Here is a 16,899-nt window from a genome sequence, read left to right as displayed (position 1 = left end):
GCGCAGCGCACCTTTGGCGCGAAATTACACAAATCGAATTTCGAGTCAAAAGAGGGAACAAGAAGTATGAAATATTAAATTAGATTGAAAGTCACAACTTTGGTTTAAATTATGTGCTGATCAAGTCCAATCGTACTGCATTACAGACTTATAAAGGAGACGAACGAACTTTTGGGACACCCTGTATTTTGTGCCGCAAATGCTCTGGGGTCGTTTACATAGGAGAGACAGGCCGTAGAATTGGCGACCGTTTTCGGGAGCACCGGTTGGACGTCATTAAGATTAAAATGGCCCTGCCAGTGCCTGCCCATTTTGCGGGAGTGGAACAGCAGCTGGAGGACATGCAAGTAACCGTGATTAGAGCTGGTCTACCCGAACAAGACAAAAGAAGACGAAAGGAAATGCGCTTTATTCATAAGTTTGGCAGTGAATAAAAATGCAATATTTGGTTTGTTTGATCAGTTGTCAGCCTACGGAACACAGTGCAACCTCCTCTTCAGGGCTTTTCCCTTACGGGCCGAATTTTAGGCCCGGCGGCATCTCCCTTGTGCTCAGGCAGCCTCGGTTGCATCTTTCTCATGAGCCGTGACACCCTGCGCTCAATAGTTGCTCCTGGTAACTCGACAGCAGAGGACATGATGTTTAACGTCTGGGAATTGAGATGTGGAGGTCCAGTCTCGTTCAAAATCCTGCCTAATTAATATTTAAAGCGATAACAGGGCATGGTCAAGAGTAACGCTTGCAAGGGAAGCTGGGAAGGATGAAAAGCAGACTTCCTTTGATTCGACTTGATCTTCTTTTTCTCAGAAGCGACGAGTCCGCCCGCCGAAGTCACGCCGAAGGGTTTATTTTGGAAGAAAAACAGCTCTGTCTATTTTATGAGGACGATAAAGGTAGATATATTTGGAAGCAAGGCAAAACAGAGCGAGCTAAATGTTTCGGCTGACATTCTTTCGCGTTAAGTCGCCAAACAAAATTGAAGCTGTTGAGTCTTTCGTCGTTGTCTTGCAGTTTTGTTTCCGGCTTGTGCAAGTATCCAAGTAACTTAAACTCCACACCACCATCAACCATCCTGTATGTGCTGCAACTTTCAACATTTTATTAGTCGGCAGGAGTATAACCCGGTATCTTCACGGCCTTTGTCCCCCTAAAAGATATTAAAATTCTTAAATAATTCGAGGAGCAAGCAAACTTCGTGCTATAACTCGATGGATCCGTTCTAGTAATGTAGTAGAAGTCGCTGTATCTCACTACTTCGGTGATCTTCGGTTAACCCTCTTTTTTAGTGGAAAAGCAGCCAAAAAAAATTCGTGAACTCAATTTTCTTCATTCATTTGAATTTCTTAAGTTCTCTATAATGTCATTAACACAACTGTACTGGATTTCGCATGGCTTTGTACCGTACTGAATTAATGATACTAGCAATGATAAAAGATTATTTGGTGTATGTTTTTATTTTATAAATTCTCGTACGGATGTGGTACTGAAGTAGGGTTTTGTTTGGCCCGTTTCAAGATATACTTATGCGTGGTGTACGTGGCATTAGAGTATTAAGCTTCACGTATACGGCAGCATTTGACTGACGATTTTTCAAAATAGAACGTGAGCAGATAAAAACGGCTCAAGACAATTCTTATGGATAAAAAATTGCGTGAAACTACTAATTTGGGTGCAAAAATATTGAACAGTAAACGACAAGTAAAGAGGAAACGTATAGTCACGTCGTACAAATTCGCGTTTACCGTTTGACTTAAACGTGATGGTTAAACCTCTGTCTATTCTTCCTTGTTCAGTTTTGTTTGAATAATTCATCAGTCAACTGCGTAATATTTACAAGTCTTTTACAAAAACCATGATTTTTCGAAAATTTGGAAGGATAAGAGAAAGAACACATTTGAAAATGCCAATGGAAACCTTTTTCATGCATTTTATTTTATTGCTTAACGCAGACTAAATGTAATTTTTTGCATTTATAGAATGACTTTCACGGCTTTTAGAGCAACAGTATCCTATTAATTCAAATTAATGCATTTTAATAACTAAAATTTACTAGTCGAATCATGATCAGCAGCTGGCTAAACGGTGTTATAACGAACTACTTTTTCTTAAATAGACTTAAGTAAATAGATTAAATGAAAAGTCTTAAATCGATTTAACTATAAAGGTTTTATTTAGCGGATCATGCAATCGAATCCAAGTCTTAAATGCATTTAACTAAATCGAATAGATTTAACGGACTCTTAAAGCGATCTAGAAATGTTTTATTTTAATCACAAGTTATGTATTTTTATGTAATAAATTTTTACTTGGCATTTTGCCATTCTGCCAGCTGCGGATAAACATTTTAAACTAAATTTACAACTTATTCAACACCATTTGGCCAGCTGCTGATAGTGATATGACATTTAAGTCCCCAAGAAATCAGGAATTCAGATAGAGCATTGAAGAATCAATCGATCAAGAGCAGAATTGTAAGTTTCTCTTCAGAGATGCTTTAATGATAAGGCTAACACAAGTAACAAGCCGAGTGTAGCCTTTTATACTCCTTGGTGCACATGCATAGTCAGTTTCTCGAAAAAAGAGCTGTTCTCATCTCTGTTTATTTGACGTTACTACTCCCTGCGGCATGTTGCATAACGGACTTAAACCTTACAATTTGAGAGTTATTTCAGTTAAGTAATCTTAGTTGTTTTCTTTCAAAAAATTGAATTGTTTTCTTCGTCCTTTTAGAGATTTCTTGAAGATTCAAAGAAATTCAGTCATTCAAGAAATCAACAGAACGATGAGCTATATAACAATCTTGCTTACCACATGCATGGTTACAAAGTTAGCTTTTTCTGCCTACCAGTCAAACGTAAGTATTTTGCGCTACAGTTTCATGACTTCCCTTTAGTTGTAGGAGCAATTTTTTTCGATTCTTATGAAGCGAGGTGTTTTCCTGAATGCACTAACAAGTATACGACTAATTATGATACATTTTCTTCGATGAAAGTTTGTGACACTGTCTCGGTCTAGTGCAAGGAATTTCCTTTTTAGCGCCTCCTTTACTGCAAAACATCCGAAGACAACTGTACGCATGCGCAGTTTTTATCGAATAGCGGTGTGGTTTTATCTAGGCAATAAACAAACCCGACTTGCCTATTTTCTAAACTGCATGAAGATTTCCCCTAAGGATTTAATAAAGAAAAAGACGAGAAATAAGTGAAACAGTCTTAAAACATGTTATGAACGGTTAATAGCAATTTTCAACCTAGAAGTCTCTTAGGCCCTGAAAGTATTACAATACCTAAAAGTGAAATAAAGAAAAAACTTTTTATATTAATATTAGGCAAGGCCTCAATGCCCAACTGTCATCAACATTTCGACCAATGGCGAGCCAGGGGTCCCTGGGCTCAATGGAACAGATGGAGCCAAGGGAGATCAAGGATCTGTAGGGCCACCAGGAGATAAGGGACCTGTAGGGCCACAGGGAAACAAGGGCCTTAGAGGACAATCAGGAGCACCTGGAAAAATGGGACCTAAAGGGGCTAAAGGTGAACAGGGTAGCCAAGGCCTGCAGAGAAACTGGAAACAGTGTGCTTGGAATAGGATCGATGACGGTAAAGACAGTGGATTGATAAAGGTAAAAGGCAGCTGAAAAGGGTTTATTCAAATTTATTACTCTAATAACGTCCAGAGAGAGTCTGAATGATTTTATTGATAGGCTTTTTCTTTCTTTTTGATTTTGATGAATTTCAACGTCTTTATTTCTTTTTTTAGGACTGCGTTTTTCATAAACATGCCGATAGCACCGCCTTAAAAGTGGAGTACAATGGCGACATCAGAATCGCTGGATGTCTCGGCTGCTGTTCGCGATGGTTTTTCACCTTTAATGGTGTGGAATGTCGCAGCCCTCTCGCCATTGATGGCCTGATGCATATCGCCTCAAATCACGGAAGAACAGACACGAACATTCACAAAGTTACTCAGATTGGAGGATACTGCAAAGGAATCCCCAAGGGAACCGTCCGAGTGGGAATCAATGTCGGTAGCTGCGTGGGAACGAAAGCTGCAGATGCTTTTACTGGATGGAATTCCGTGACCCGAATCATGATCGAGGAAGTTCCTCCATCGCAGTGAGAGGTCAAGACAACACACAGAGAAGGACATTCACGGTTCTTTACTTTGATATTTGCTTGATCATTCAGGGCCTTGATTTAAATTAAGTAGGAGCCATATTTATAGTGCATTACTTTATGGGGATGTATATTCAGTAACTATTAAAAGAATTACTTTTAATCAAAAAGTAGTTGCATGTTGACACTCTGATAGCTCTAACAGTGCCAACTATTAACTTCCTTTCCTTTCTTTCTCCCAACGAAATATATGTTGATAAATCTATTCATATCAATCCAGCAAGTTTTTGTTAGAGATGTTGGTGCCTCGATACATCGGTCTGAGTTGAGGGACTGTTCGAATTACACCTGGTCTGAAAATAGAGTAACAGCGGTGAAACCCGCGTGGTTTATCCACTAGTATCATTTTTTCTTAAAATATCAAATGAAGTCCTATTTAGGAATAAAAATTAGCAGAAAGAGTTTAACACAACGTTTCGATAACGCCATGAGATCATTACCAAGTGACAAGATAAAAATCACAAATCTGATTTAATATATATACTTTGAAGTGATAAAATGGAATTGAGAACTAGAGTGACATATTTGAACGTGAAACTAACAATGAAAATATGGCATACAAACAGTTAATCTGCGATCAGACGTTTTTTTTTTATCGCAGATTAACAAACAGTTTTCCCCGGATAGAATCTGATTGCGTGTTTAGGCTTGATCTGATCTTTTTTTAAATTAAAAAGCATAACAGAATAATTATTTTCCAAAGCAAGCTTAAACACACAACAAGTTTTCATCCGGGGAAAACTGCTTGCTCAACATATTTTCATTTTCATTTACACGTGAAAACATGTTACTTTTTTTCTCTACAATATTGTGTCACTTCAAACTGATACAAGGCTAAAAGCGAAGCTCTCGTTAATATACTTACAATTTACTCAAACCAAAAATAGAATCGTGTTATGCTAAACGGCGACGGCAATGAGAACGGCATAAAAAACAAAAATCAGTAGGTCTAAATTGCAAAAAAACCGTCTTTGCACGTGCAGCACACTTTGCCGTTGCTGTTGCAACTGGACCGAAAACGGTCGGTTTTATTCTCAAAATCAGTAAAGAAATCGGTAAAGAGTGGCGTAAGAGTCTTACGCGCGCGAAGTTCTCGAGCCTCACACGCCCGTAGGGCCGTATTTTTAGCGTCTCCCCCCTCTCGCTCTCCGTTTTTAGCGACTGTTTTGCAGTCTATGTTGCAACGTAAAACTTCTGAGTTACACGTTTTGTGGAGAAGATGTGGTATACACACACAAAAATTTTTTTTGCTTGTTTTCCAGTTCGCTTTTTTCACTGTCCCTCTTTCACCTTACTGGCCACTCGCAGTTCTTAGTTTCTCTCCTGCGGCATATCATGTTTTTCTTCCGACGACATTCGTCTCCTTTGTTTTTTAAATTATCTCTCGGTTTAGCTCTCAGCTGTCGCTAGTCAGTTCTCGTTGAGCCGCGCTAGCCTGTCGCCGACTTTATCGTTTTCTCTTCCTTTCTCTTTCTCCACATTCCAAATCTGTGAACGTGACTGTTAATTGCGTTCGACGTTAGGAGAACGCTTCGTAATCTTTGGGGATCCTGTGGTCGATGGGATACCTGTGCATGCCAGGCGTGAAGATTCGAGATTTTTGGTTACTTGGACGGGCGATGTTCAAAATCTGCGCCATTTTGAATAATTATTAAGCGCGCGCACGAATTTTAAGCCCAATAGCCGGCCAAAGAAATTGCGGGCTCACCTGGTGGACATGCGCACACAACTATTTTTATGCGCAAGCAACTATACCTCGTGCGAGTGCGCACGCAACTATACCTCGTGCGAGTGCAAGCTGCTCGTGCGTCCGTGTCGCCTCCGTGGATATCTTTGGATTATTCGGTAAGTTCATTTATTTTTCTCAAACTTCATGCGATGTTTCTTAAAAAGTTCATCGCTTCAACTTGTCAAAGCCTTACCAGGAAACTTTTTAGTACTCCAAGAGCATGTAGAAAGCCCGATGTCGGCGTTGTCCGAACTACAACAAACTGAAGACCTTCGCTGCTCTCCTGCTTTGAATTGATGTCCTCGAATTTGCCGAACAACAAAGCAAATCAACCGATAACTCTGACACAAAGTTGTCTCAAAGCAAATCTACCAAGCCATTGTGCTTTGACCCATAGCGGTCACAAATACAAACCAAACAAACCGAGTCATTGTACTCGGTGGCCATTGCGCCAAATGACCCGTTGTGGTCACAAAGCAAATAAACCGAGTCATTCTGCTCGATGGCCATTGCGCCAAATGAAAAGTGACAAAAGTCAAATGGTTACCGGGCTGATAAGTGGTGATTGTAGTTCACAAGATCATGATAAGGCTTTGACAAGTTATTCTTCTGAGAAAATTGAAAATCATAGTGTAACTATTTCTGAAAATGTTGAAGTTCGTAAGAAAAGAGTGAATTGTCAGAGGAAAAGGGACAGGGAACCATCTCGCGTTCCTGTTAAAATAATTCTAAAGGCACTAAGTAATACGAAGTCTAGGAATAGAATCAAGTCTTTTGTAAGACAACATCTTCCAGACCGTTCTTTTATCACTAATTTATGTAGAAATTACAACACCTGGAAATTCTGGTATACCAATGATCATTATTATAGTAAATTTGTTTTTTACATGAACATACAGAAAAGAAAATTTACAACAACAGATAACTATTCTACATGTAACTGTAGACAAACACATATCCATGTGGCAGATTTAATGAATTCTGGTGGAAAAAGCTTTCCTCAAACTCATAATGATAATTCAAAATTAAATGGAGGTATGTCTCCTGAGAATGCTGTTAGTCATGATTTACCATGGGATTGTTTAACTGAAAGGCTTCGTCTCATAGGACTTATACCACATGATGTAGGTGGATTTGGAGATTGTTTCTTTAAATCAGTTTCGCACCAACTGTATAGGACTGCTGACTTGCATCTTGAAATTCGTATGGCTGGAATTGGCCATTTACAGAGTTACCCAGAATTGTATATTGAAAGCATTTCTAATGATCACTGGAATAACTATATTCAACAAATGTCAAAACAAGGCACATGGTGTGATAACATCATAATGCAAGCTGTGGCCAATGCATACAACTGTGTCATTCATATCACACAGTCTAATATAAATTCACCTGAAAGTACAATCTTAACTCCTGTTGCTGATCAGGATGGACGAAAGACAATATTTATTGGATATATTAACGAGTTGCATTATGTTTCAACATTGACTGACAAAAACAGTAGATATAAAAACAAACTCACATGCATAAAGAGAAAATTATCAGAAACCAATGAAAACAGACATGGTAGACTTCTTAAGCACAGAAATTACATGAAAAGAGTCAAATATATAGAAACAGCTAATGAAAGGGCAAGCAGACTTGAAGATAAGAGAGGCACTTATAGAAAAACAATGTCTGAAGAAACTGCTGAAAAGCGAAAAGAGACACTTATAGAAAAAGAGTGTCTGAAGAAACTGTTGAAAAGCAAAAAGAGAGACTAAAAAGTTACAAAGACTCTTATAGAAAAAGAACGTCTGAAGAAACTGTTGAAAAGCGAAAAGAGAGACTTGCAAATAGGAGAGCCAGTTATAAAAGGTCTCAAACAATTTCTGCAGGACAAAAAGAGAGCTCTGCTGGTCCAGTTCACGAACAAAAACATGCACAAAATAACATGAACGATTTTCATAAGTCCAATCAGTATTCAGTTTGCCAATGCACTGTCTGTTTTGAAGCATGGCCATTGAAATCCAGTCCAAGGAAGGTTGATCACTACCAGTGTCAGAGGTGCATACGAGATAAACAACAACCAAAAAAGTTTTCTAAGGAAAATGACATGGTGCCATCATTAGTACCTTTACAACTGCAGGGGTTAACCCAAGTAGAAGAAATGCTTATTGCACGTGCACTTCCTGTTATGCGAGTTTACATAAAACCTGGTGGACAAAGGGGCTATTCAGGCCACTGTATCAATTTGCCTCAGGATATAGCTGAACTAGCACATTCTCTGCCTAGATACCCAAAAGATCTATCTGTTATTGTTGTTAAGATGAAAGGTAAAGAGAACAGTTTTAAAGATGTGACAGTGCGAAGGCAAAATGTAGCTGATGCACTACAATGGCTTGTTAATAATAACTCACACTACAAGGACATAACCATCAATCAAAATTCTTTAAATTCTTTACCAGAACATGGTGTTCCACATGGTCTTCTCTCGGTTGAAACAGAGAATATAGATTTGGATGCCACATGTGAACCTGACTTAGGTCCTCAAAATGAAGATGACATTGTTTATAATGAGGGTACTGAAATGAGTAGTTTTCTGCCTATTCCAGAGTGTCAGCAGCAAGAAATAGAAGCTGTGCGCCAACAATTGTCTAATGATTCTAATCACTTTCCCTGGCCAACAGTTGGCAGTGAACCATTAAACGAGTATGTAACTCCCTTTTTAGCAACAATGGCTTTCCCAACATTATTTCCAGATGGTAAGGGTGATCCTACTAACCCATCATTACGCCGAGATATACCACTCGGAGAAAGAGTAAAGCACCTTTTAAAGTTTGGAGAAAACAAGAATGACAAATGGGTATATCGCTTTGCTACTCACCCCAGATTTGGTTACTGGGCATTGAATATGATACAAAGAAAACGTATTCTGCAACAGACAGGCATGTTCCTAAAACAAAACCCAGGAGAAGCTCATTTGACTGCTGAAGAGCTGCGGCAAATGGCAACTAGCAATAACACAAGTATGTTTATATCTAAGATATCACGCTATCTTAGTAACATTACTGGTTCTAATGCTTATTGGCACAAAGCTAAAGAAGATTTAAAAGCAATAATAGCCCATGCTGGAGCTCCAACATTCTTTTTCACATTCTCCTCTGCTGATATGCATTGGCCTGAACTTCATGCAATTTTTGGCAACTCAGTCAGTAATAATTCAACTGACAACAAACGGCAGAATCTGATTAACAATCCTCATATTACAGACTGGTTCTTTACACAGCGTTTAGAAAGTTTTATTAAATACTGGTTATACAATTCACTAGATGCTGAGTGGCACTGGTACAGATTTGAATATCAAGCTAGAGGTAGTATACATTGTCATGGTGTAGCAAAGCTGAAAAATGATCCAGGTTTATGTAAACTCTCAGAAACAGCTCTAAAAGGCTATTTGGCTGAAATGTCCACTAATACAGCTGAGCAAGTCAATATACTAGAACTCAATCAACAGATAGTGGATGGGAAAAAGGCTTCCCAGGTAGTTTGTCAGTATGTAGATTGGTTATTGTCTACATATAATCCAGATCCACCAGATAATGGCACATGGGTGAAGCCCTCTATTCATCCTTGTCAAAAGCGTCACAAGGACCTTGTGAGTTTACAAGACTCTGAACAAGATTATGTTGATTTGTTGAATACTGTACAAAGGCACACTCGCTGTAGTACAAACTATTGTCTTAGAAAGAAACAAAACGAAACAGAACTGAAATGTAGATTTAAGTTTCCATTTGAACCTTGTGTTAATACAAAACTAGAGTTTGAGCCCATTCATACAAAAGATCGAAGCACTCAATACAAAGCAAAGATCATAACAAAGAGGAATGATAGCAGACTCAATAATCACCAACGACTTCAGCTTCAAGGCTGGAGGGCAAACTGTGATATTCAAGTGATCATTGATTATCATGCATGTGTTGAATACCTTGCAAAATATGCTTCAAAAGGTGAACCAAAGTCACCTGTAATGAAACTTGCATTTAATTCTATTGTCCGTAATTGCAACAACAATAGCAACCCTACAAAATTGATAAAAAAAGTGATAATGAAGTCACTTGGCCAACGTGACTTCTCTGCACAAGAGACTATGCATCATCTCATGTCACTGAAACTTGTCAGCTCATCATTTAATGTGGTACCTATTAGTCTAAATGGTTCACGTAGAATCAAAACTATAACAAATGATGGAGATACTGTAACCAATGACTCATTGCTTGATACTTACGCTAAAAGGGAAAAATATATTCAAACCATCCCAGATATAATGGCTCTTAATTTCATTCATTTTGCAACAAAACACAAACTTGTCAACAAAAAACTAACAGTTCAGCCTCATAACATGATTCCCAGAGTTTTTCCAGTATTTTCTTCCAATTCAAAAGGTCCAAATTTTGGACTTTTTTGCAAATATCAGTTACTTAAGCACAAACCTTGGCATACTACACAAGACAATGCCTGGGATTGTCAGGAAGGCACTGATGAAATATACATCACAAAATGGAAGGAATTTCTACAAACACCATATGCTGAAGAGCATGTTCCTGACTGGTATGAAAAACTACAAAGTGTACAGAATAACACAGAAGAGGAACCAAATATAGAGCACTCTTCAGAAGAGCTTCCACAGCGTGAAGAGTGGATGGATTTAGCAGATCTCATACCTGGGTATTTTGTTAACCAAGATAATATAACACAACAAACCTCTCAGCCTGATTATGACTGGCAAAATGACAAGATTAAGTATGCAAATCACTTAATACAGGAAATGCCATCCTGGATAAAAACTAAGAAAGATACTTTGGATTCTACCTTTGGTTTGCAACAACAAAATATTGATGTTAATACATTCAGTGACATGCAAAGACATGCCTACAATATGGTGAAAGCACATTCTGAACAAGCCTGCCCTAAAGATCCATTGCTTCTTATTATACTTGGAGTTGCCGGTACAGGGAAAAGTTACCTCATTAATGCCATCCGAAACCTGCTCCAACACTCTTGTGCAGTGACTGCCACAACTGGCAAAGCTTCATTTAACATAAACTGATGTACAATCCATTCACTATTAAAATTGCCTGTTGGCCCAAGACATAACAAAGAATTAACAGGACAAGGGCTTGTCACATTACAAACCAAGCTGAAAGATATCAGTTATATCCTAATTGATGAATACTCTATGCTAGGACAAACATTGTTTGGCTGGATTGATAGACGCTGCCGACAAGCAACAGGCAAAAATGACGAAGTATTTGGTGGTAAATCCATGATATTAGTTGGTGACCCAGCTCAATTGCCTCCAGTGGCAGATAAGCCATTATATCATTCGAGACCCTCCAGTTCTACAGGTGAACAAGGCTATTTAGCTTATCACATGTTTGGCAATGTTGTAAAACTGTCAGTAAACCAGAGGGTTCAAGGCTTAAATCAACAGCAAGCTCAGTTTAGAGATTTACTCATACGCCTTCGCACAGGAGATTCTAATGAGCAAGATTGGAAACTTCTTTTGGCAAGACAGCCTTCCATAGCATTGAACGTGAATGAGTTTCAAGATGCCACTAGGCTCTATTTCAGCAATGAAGAAGTTGCTAATTATAACTTTGAACAGTTATCAGAACTTCATCAGCCAATAGCCTGCATCACTGCACGTCACTCTAGTGATATAGCTAAGAAAGCAAGTTCGGATGACATGTCAGGTTTACAACCGACCATTTTCCTTGCAAAAGGTGCACATGTAATGCTTACCATGAACCTATGGATAGATGTTGGACTTTGTAACGGTGCAACTGGAACGGTTGAAGATTTCATTTATGCAAACAACCAGCAACCACCAGACTTGCCTGTCGCTGTCATAGTAAAATTTAATGAGTATAGAGGTCCATCTATCAGTGATAGCATTCCACGATGTGTGCCTATATGCCCAATAACAATAACCTCACAGACACTAGATGGTTTACATGAGAGACAACAGTTGCCTCTCAAACTTGCTTGGGCAATCACAATACACAAGAGCCAAGGGTTAACACTGCCAAAAGCATGGATTGACATTGGTCAGACTGAAACTACTGCAGGCATTTCATATGTAGCTATAAGCAGAGTGAAAACACTTTCATCTTGTATTATTGAACCAATGACTTTTGAAAGACTTAAGAGTCTTAAGAAATCCACTAATTTAAAATATAGACTTGAAGAAGAAAGCAGGCTATATAATCTAGCAAATATAAATTGATCCCAAGTTGAGTGATGCGAACAAAGTCACTCACAACAGTACAGCACCCAAAATTGATTAATTAGAATAAATTGATTATACGGCCTTCAACACATGCATACATAAATGATTTTTTTTTATGGTTATAAATAGTTCACTTTCCAACTACATTTAAAGCAAAGTTCCATGTAATGTTTCAGAGTGTTGTATTAACTAGGGTTTAAAGGTATTTTAAACACCCTCCTAAAACATCTGTATACATCCTTATTATTTTTTTTTTTTCAACAGACAAGACAGAGATCTAATATGGCTTCAGGTATGTATCTCCCGGTCATACTTAAATATCATGGTTATACGTTCCTTTCTTCTATTAAACTAATGCTTCTTGTTTTAAAATCATTTTATAACCTTACCTGCTCTATATGCTCTCATTAATAAAACATATTATTTTGAACATCTAGGTATTAGATGTACACTGTTTCCTATCACTTTTGTCACCCTTTAATGTTCTCATGTAGTTATATGATACAATTTATTTTTCCCACACCTCTTGCATGTTGGTGGCGAACTTTGGCCAAAATATCACTGTTATTTGTACTAAAAATAATCTTAATTACAGTAATTAATGAGTGGTGAACTGCTCCTGTTTTGCTAAATTTTAACACTTCCCCTTCTATTAAGCCCTTCCTTTCTATTTAGCCCCCCCCCCCCCCCCCAATGCGCCTTAAAACAATAAGCCCCCTGTGGGCTTAATAGAGGATTTACAGTACATGAAACAAGGAGACTAATATTTACACATATGTTTTTTTCAAATAACACAAGCTACCTTATGCAGTAATCCCATCCATGCCAAATTTATTACATTAATCTAAATATCTTTTTACCTCCTCCTACAGAAAAACAAGACATAACTTGCTTTGTGCATAATGTCTCACCAGTAAAAAAATCTGGACCAACAAGCTACTTTAACTGCCACCTTCAGACAGAGAAAGATCTCATTGGCAGTGTATGCTTTGCAACTGAAAAGAAGGAAACTCTTGATGCAATGGCCGCACAAAGATCACCGGTTAAAATTTCAAATTTTAACATCAGCAATAAGTATGGACGAAGTGATGTAGTAATAAACAGGAACACAACCATCACTTCAACAACAGCTGATTTTCCATACAAAGCACAAGATGATGTCACATCAATTGCATCCTTGTCAAAAGTAGCACCACAACAGCTAGTGTCAATAAAAGGAAAGATATCACATCTAAGTGCGACCAAAACTATAGTCATCCAAGATTCTCCTGTCAAAAAACAGGAAGGCTATATAGTTGATCCATCTGGTTACATAAAAGTTATTTTCTGGGGTGAGCATGTTGACAGCGTCACACCACAGTCCACCTATTTCTTCAACAACTTGAGAATGAAAGTATCTCAGAATCAAAGATACTTGAACACACCAAAACAAGATAATTTATACACCATCAAGGACGCTGAACCCTTCAAACAAACATTACCTGAAGTCAGTGACATCTCAACAACAACAGAAACCATTGGAGAAATACTAGGAATAAGCAGTGTCACCAAATACAACTGTTGTTGTTCATGTTCAAAAAAAGTTACAATCAAGGGAAAAATTGCAGTCTGCGATAACTGCAAAGTAACACAAAAGGCAACCAGCTGCAGTGTAAAGTGGACACTCAAGATCCATATCCAAAACTCCAAACAACCACTGCAGAAGCTTCAGCTACAGGTTTATCAAGAAGCAGTGCCAAAGTTGTTTTCAATTTGTCACTTAATTGCAAATGAAACAACAGAGGAGGAAATCACAGAGGCTGTCTTAAACCTAGACACAGTTAAAGTATGCTTTGACACGCAAACGCGAAAACTTGTGGACATTGAAAAAATTGCCATTTAACATGTTTTGTTGCATTTTCCTTTGTAACAAACCAATCTCTAGTAACTATTTAAGTTACTAATAATTCATGCTATGAGATACAAACACTAAAACTTTTAGATATCGCAAAAACTTTTATAGCACTTAATTTTTGAATTTCATATTAAACTTTCTTGAAACTATTCCATTTACTATTATTCATGTTACTGTTAGAAAAATTAGTCTCGCTCATTTAGTATCTAAACTACATTGTAAATGAGTAGATTCTCATGTTTTAATTATTGCATTTTACCTTGTGACTAATCGAGTTAGTATCATCCAGGGCCCAGTTGTTCAAAAGACGATTACTGCTAACCCACGATTAAAGCTTAATCAAAGATTTAATCTCTTTTGTTTAAAAAGATTTCAAAAGCTAATTATAAGCTGCACATGAAGTCAAATCGAAAAATAAAACTAAAGAGCAAGAATCCTTAAGAAAATCTCTTTTGGTTATTAATTTAACTAGAATAAAAATTGACGCTAACCCTGGGTTTGCTTAATCGCGCTCTGAACAACCTGGCCCTGGTTACTGTTAAGATAAGAAAAATAGTTAAACAATGCTATGACACACAAACACGAAATATTTAGACATGGAAAAAAATCTAAGTTTCATAGCATTTTGAACTTCATCACAGCTTCATGTTCCAGTTCTTGTTATAAAATTTAGTCTATCTCTTTCAGTTTTTCAAGATACTGAGTAGATTGACATGTTTTTTTACATTTTCTCTTGCAACTAACCAATCCCATGCAACTATTCAAGTTACTATTCATGTTACTATTAAAATTTTTTTGTTAAACTATGGTATGACATGCAAACACCAGAACTTTTAAACATTGCAAAAAGTTTCATAGCATTACCAACTTCATAACTTTCTTGAAACTATTCAATTTACTATTATTCATGTTACCGTTACAAAAATTAGTCTCACTCATTTAGTATCTGAACTACATTGTAAATGAGTAGATTGACATGTTTTAATTATTGCATTTTACCTTGTGACTAATCGAGTTAGTATCATCCAGGTTACTGTTAAGTTAAGAAAAATTGTTAAACAATGCTATGACACACAGACACGAAACGTTTAGACATGGAAAAATCTAATTTTCATAGCATTTTGAACTTCATCATAGCCTCATGTTGTTGTTATAAAATCTACTCTATCATTTTCAGTTTTTCAAGATACTGAGTAGACTAACATGTTTTGTTACATTTTCCCTTGCAACTAACCAATCCCTTGTAACTATTCAAGTTACTATCATTCATGTTACTGTTACAAAAGTTAGTCTCCCACAATCAGTATCTAAACTACATTGTAACTAAGTAGATAAACATCTTTGGTTACATATTTGGGTTTCACTATTAAAGTTGCTATTGTTCATGTTGCTCTTTAAATACTTCGTCTTTCTCATTTAATCTCTCAACTAATTTCCTCCTCTGTTTTTGTATGATTTTAGCTAAATTCATTGAACTTCGAACGCACTTATTAATCTTTGATTACTACTAGTCTAAGCATAATACTTTAGACGACACGGTTATAGAAACAACTTGTCCCTGCTTCACAAGACGCGGGTGGCTATGCGATTTCTCGCCAAAACGTCTCGAGTTGCATTTGGGTTGCCATACATGTTGATTGAATTACATGCATGTATTTTACATTGGTAGGCCTGTGGTACGGACGGGTCACGTGACTACAAGTCACTGCCTAAATTTCTCGAATGAATGGATAACCAAATTTTCTTACCCATGGTGCTCCGCTATTGTGTTTTTTTCCATAGATTTTATTCTCAAGTGTTTAATAAAATTTAATTTGAAGCCCTATTTCCTCGGGGAAACCACGGTATTTCCCGCCCACAAACTCGTCCATGCCCAGGCAGCCTCGGTTGCATCCTTCCCATGACACCTTACAATCAGTAGTTGTTCCTGGGGAAGTGACAGCCAAGACATGGCGTTTAACGCTTGTGGCTTAAGATGGGGTCCAACCTCGTTTACAGACTTTACAGTCCTGCTAAGAAGTCCAGCTGACATTGTTTCGCGTCTCTTTATGGCTCTTGTTCGTGTAAAATCGCCAAAGAAAGGCAGTAGAGTCTTTCGTCGTCGTCCTGCTTCATTTCCTGCTTGTGCAAATATCCAAGTAACTTAAACTCCACGCCACCATCAACCATCTTGAATGTCCTGCGACTTTCAACGTTTTAGTGGTCGGGGGAAGTAAAATCCGGTACGTAACCTTCACAGCCTTTGCCTAGAGATATTAAAATTCTCAAATAATTCGCGGAGCAAACAAACTTCGTGCTATAATTCGATGGATCCGTTCTAGTCATGTAGAAGTTGCAGTATCTCACTACTTCGGGATCGAATATTCGGTTAAACCTCTTTTTTTTTTAGTAGAAAAGCAGCCAAAAAAAATTCGAGGACCCATTTCTCTTAATTCATTTGAATTTCTAGAGTTCTCTATAATGTCATTAATATGACTGTGCTCGATTTAGCACAGCTTTCGAGGGTACTAAATTCTGTAAATTAATGATAATAGAAATAATAAAAGATAAGTTGGTGTGTTATTTCATAAATTCTGGTACAGATGCTCTGTTTTTGTGGTTCTGAAGTATGGTGGTTTTTGCTCTGTTTTTGTGGTTCTGAAGTATGGTGGTTTTTGCTCTGTTTCAAGATTTCGTTATGCGTGATGTACGTGGCATGGCTTTCTTGTTCAGTTTTGTGATTGAATAAATCATCAATCAGCTGATTTTATTATCATGTCTTTTACTAAAACCAGAGAACCAAGAAAAAAATAGTCTCTTAGGAAACCATGATTTTTCGAAAAGTTGGAAG

General features: G+C 37.5%; 3 protein-coding genes across 3 annotated transcripts; all 3 read left to right on the top strand.

The window, feature by feature from the left end:
• The first annotated feature begins 287 nt into the window (after nt 1–287).
• LOC140925535 (collagen triple helix repeat-containing protein 1-like) lies at nt 288–4,226 on the top strand. Its single transcript, XM_073375476.1, has 4 exons — nt 288–347; nt 2,731–2,826; nt 3,329–3,622; nt 3,760–4,226. The coding sequence occupies exons 1-4, from the start codon at nt 288–290 to the stop codon at nt 4,117–4,119; spliced, it is 810 nt and encodes a 269-aa protein (XP_073231577.1). The 3' UTR covers nt 4,120–4,226.
• A 1,456-nt stretch (nt 4,227–5,682) lies between these two features.
• Nucleotides 5,683–15,468, top strand: LOC140927571 (uncharacterized). Its single transcript, XM_073377246.1, has 3 exons — nt 5,683–6,020; nt 12,440–12,467; nt 13,048–15,468. The coding sequence occupies exons 1-3, from the start codon at nt 5,913–5,915 to the stop codon at nt 14,055–14,057; spliced, it is 1,146 nt and encodes a 381-aa protein (XP_073233347.1). The 5' UTR covers nt 5,683–5,912; the 3' UTR covers nt 14,058–15,468.
• On the top strand, nt 11,017–12,383 carry LOC140927572 (ATP-dependent DNA helicase PIF1-like). Its single transcript, XM_073377247.1, has one exon. The coding sequence runs from the start codon at nt 11,123–11,125 to the stop codon at nt 12,170–12,172; it is 1,050 nt and encodes a 349-aa protein (XP_073233348.1). The 5' UTR covers nt 11,017–11,122; the 3' UTR covers nt 12,173–12,383.
• Nucleotides 15,469–16,899: the final 1,431 nt, after the last annotated feature.

The sequence above is a fragment of the Porites lutea genome, chromosome 2 (assembly GCF_958299795.1).
Source record: "Porites lutea chromosome 2, jaPorLute2.1, whole genome shotgun sequence".
NCBI classification, from domain to species: domain Eukaryota; kingdom Metazoa; phylum Cnidaria; class Anthozoa; order Scleractinia; family Poritidae; genus Porites; species Porites lutea.
This window is presented reverse-complemented; position numbering and strand designations above follow the sequence as displayed.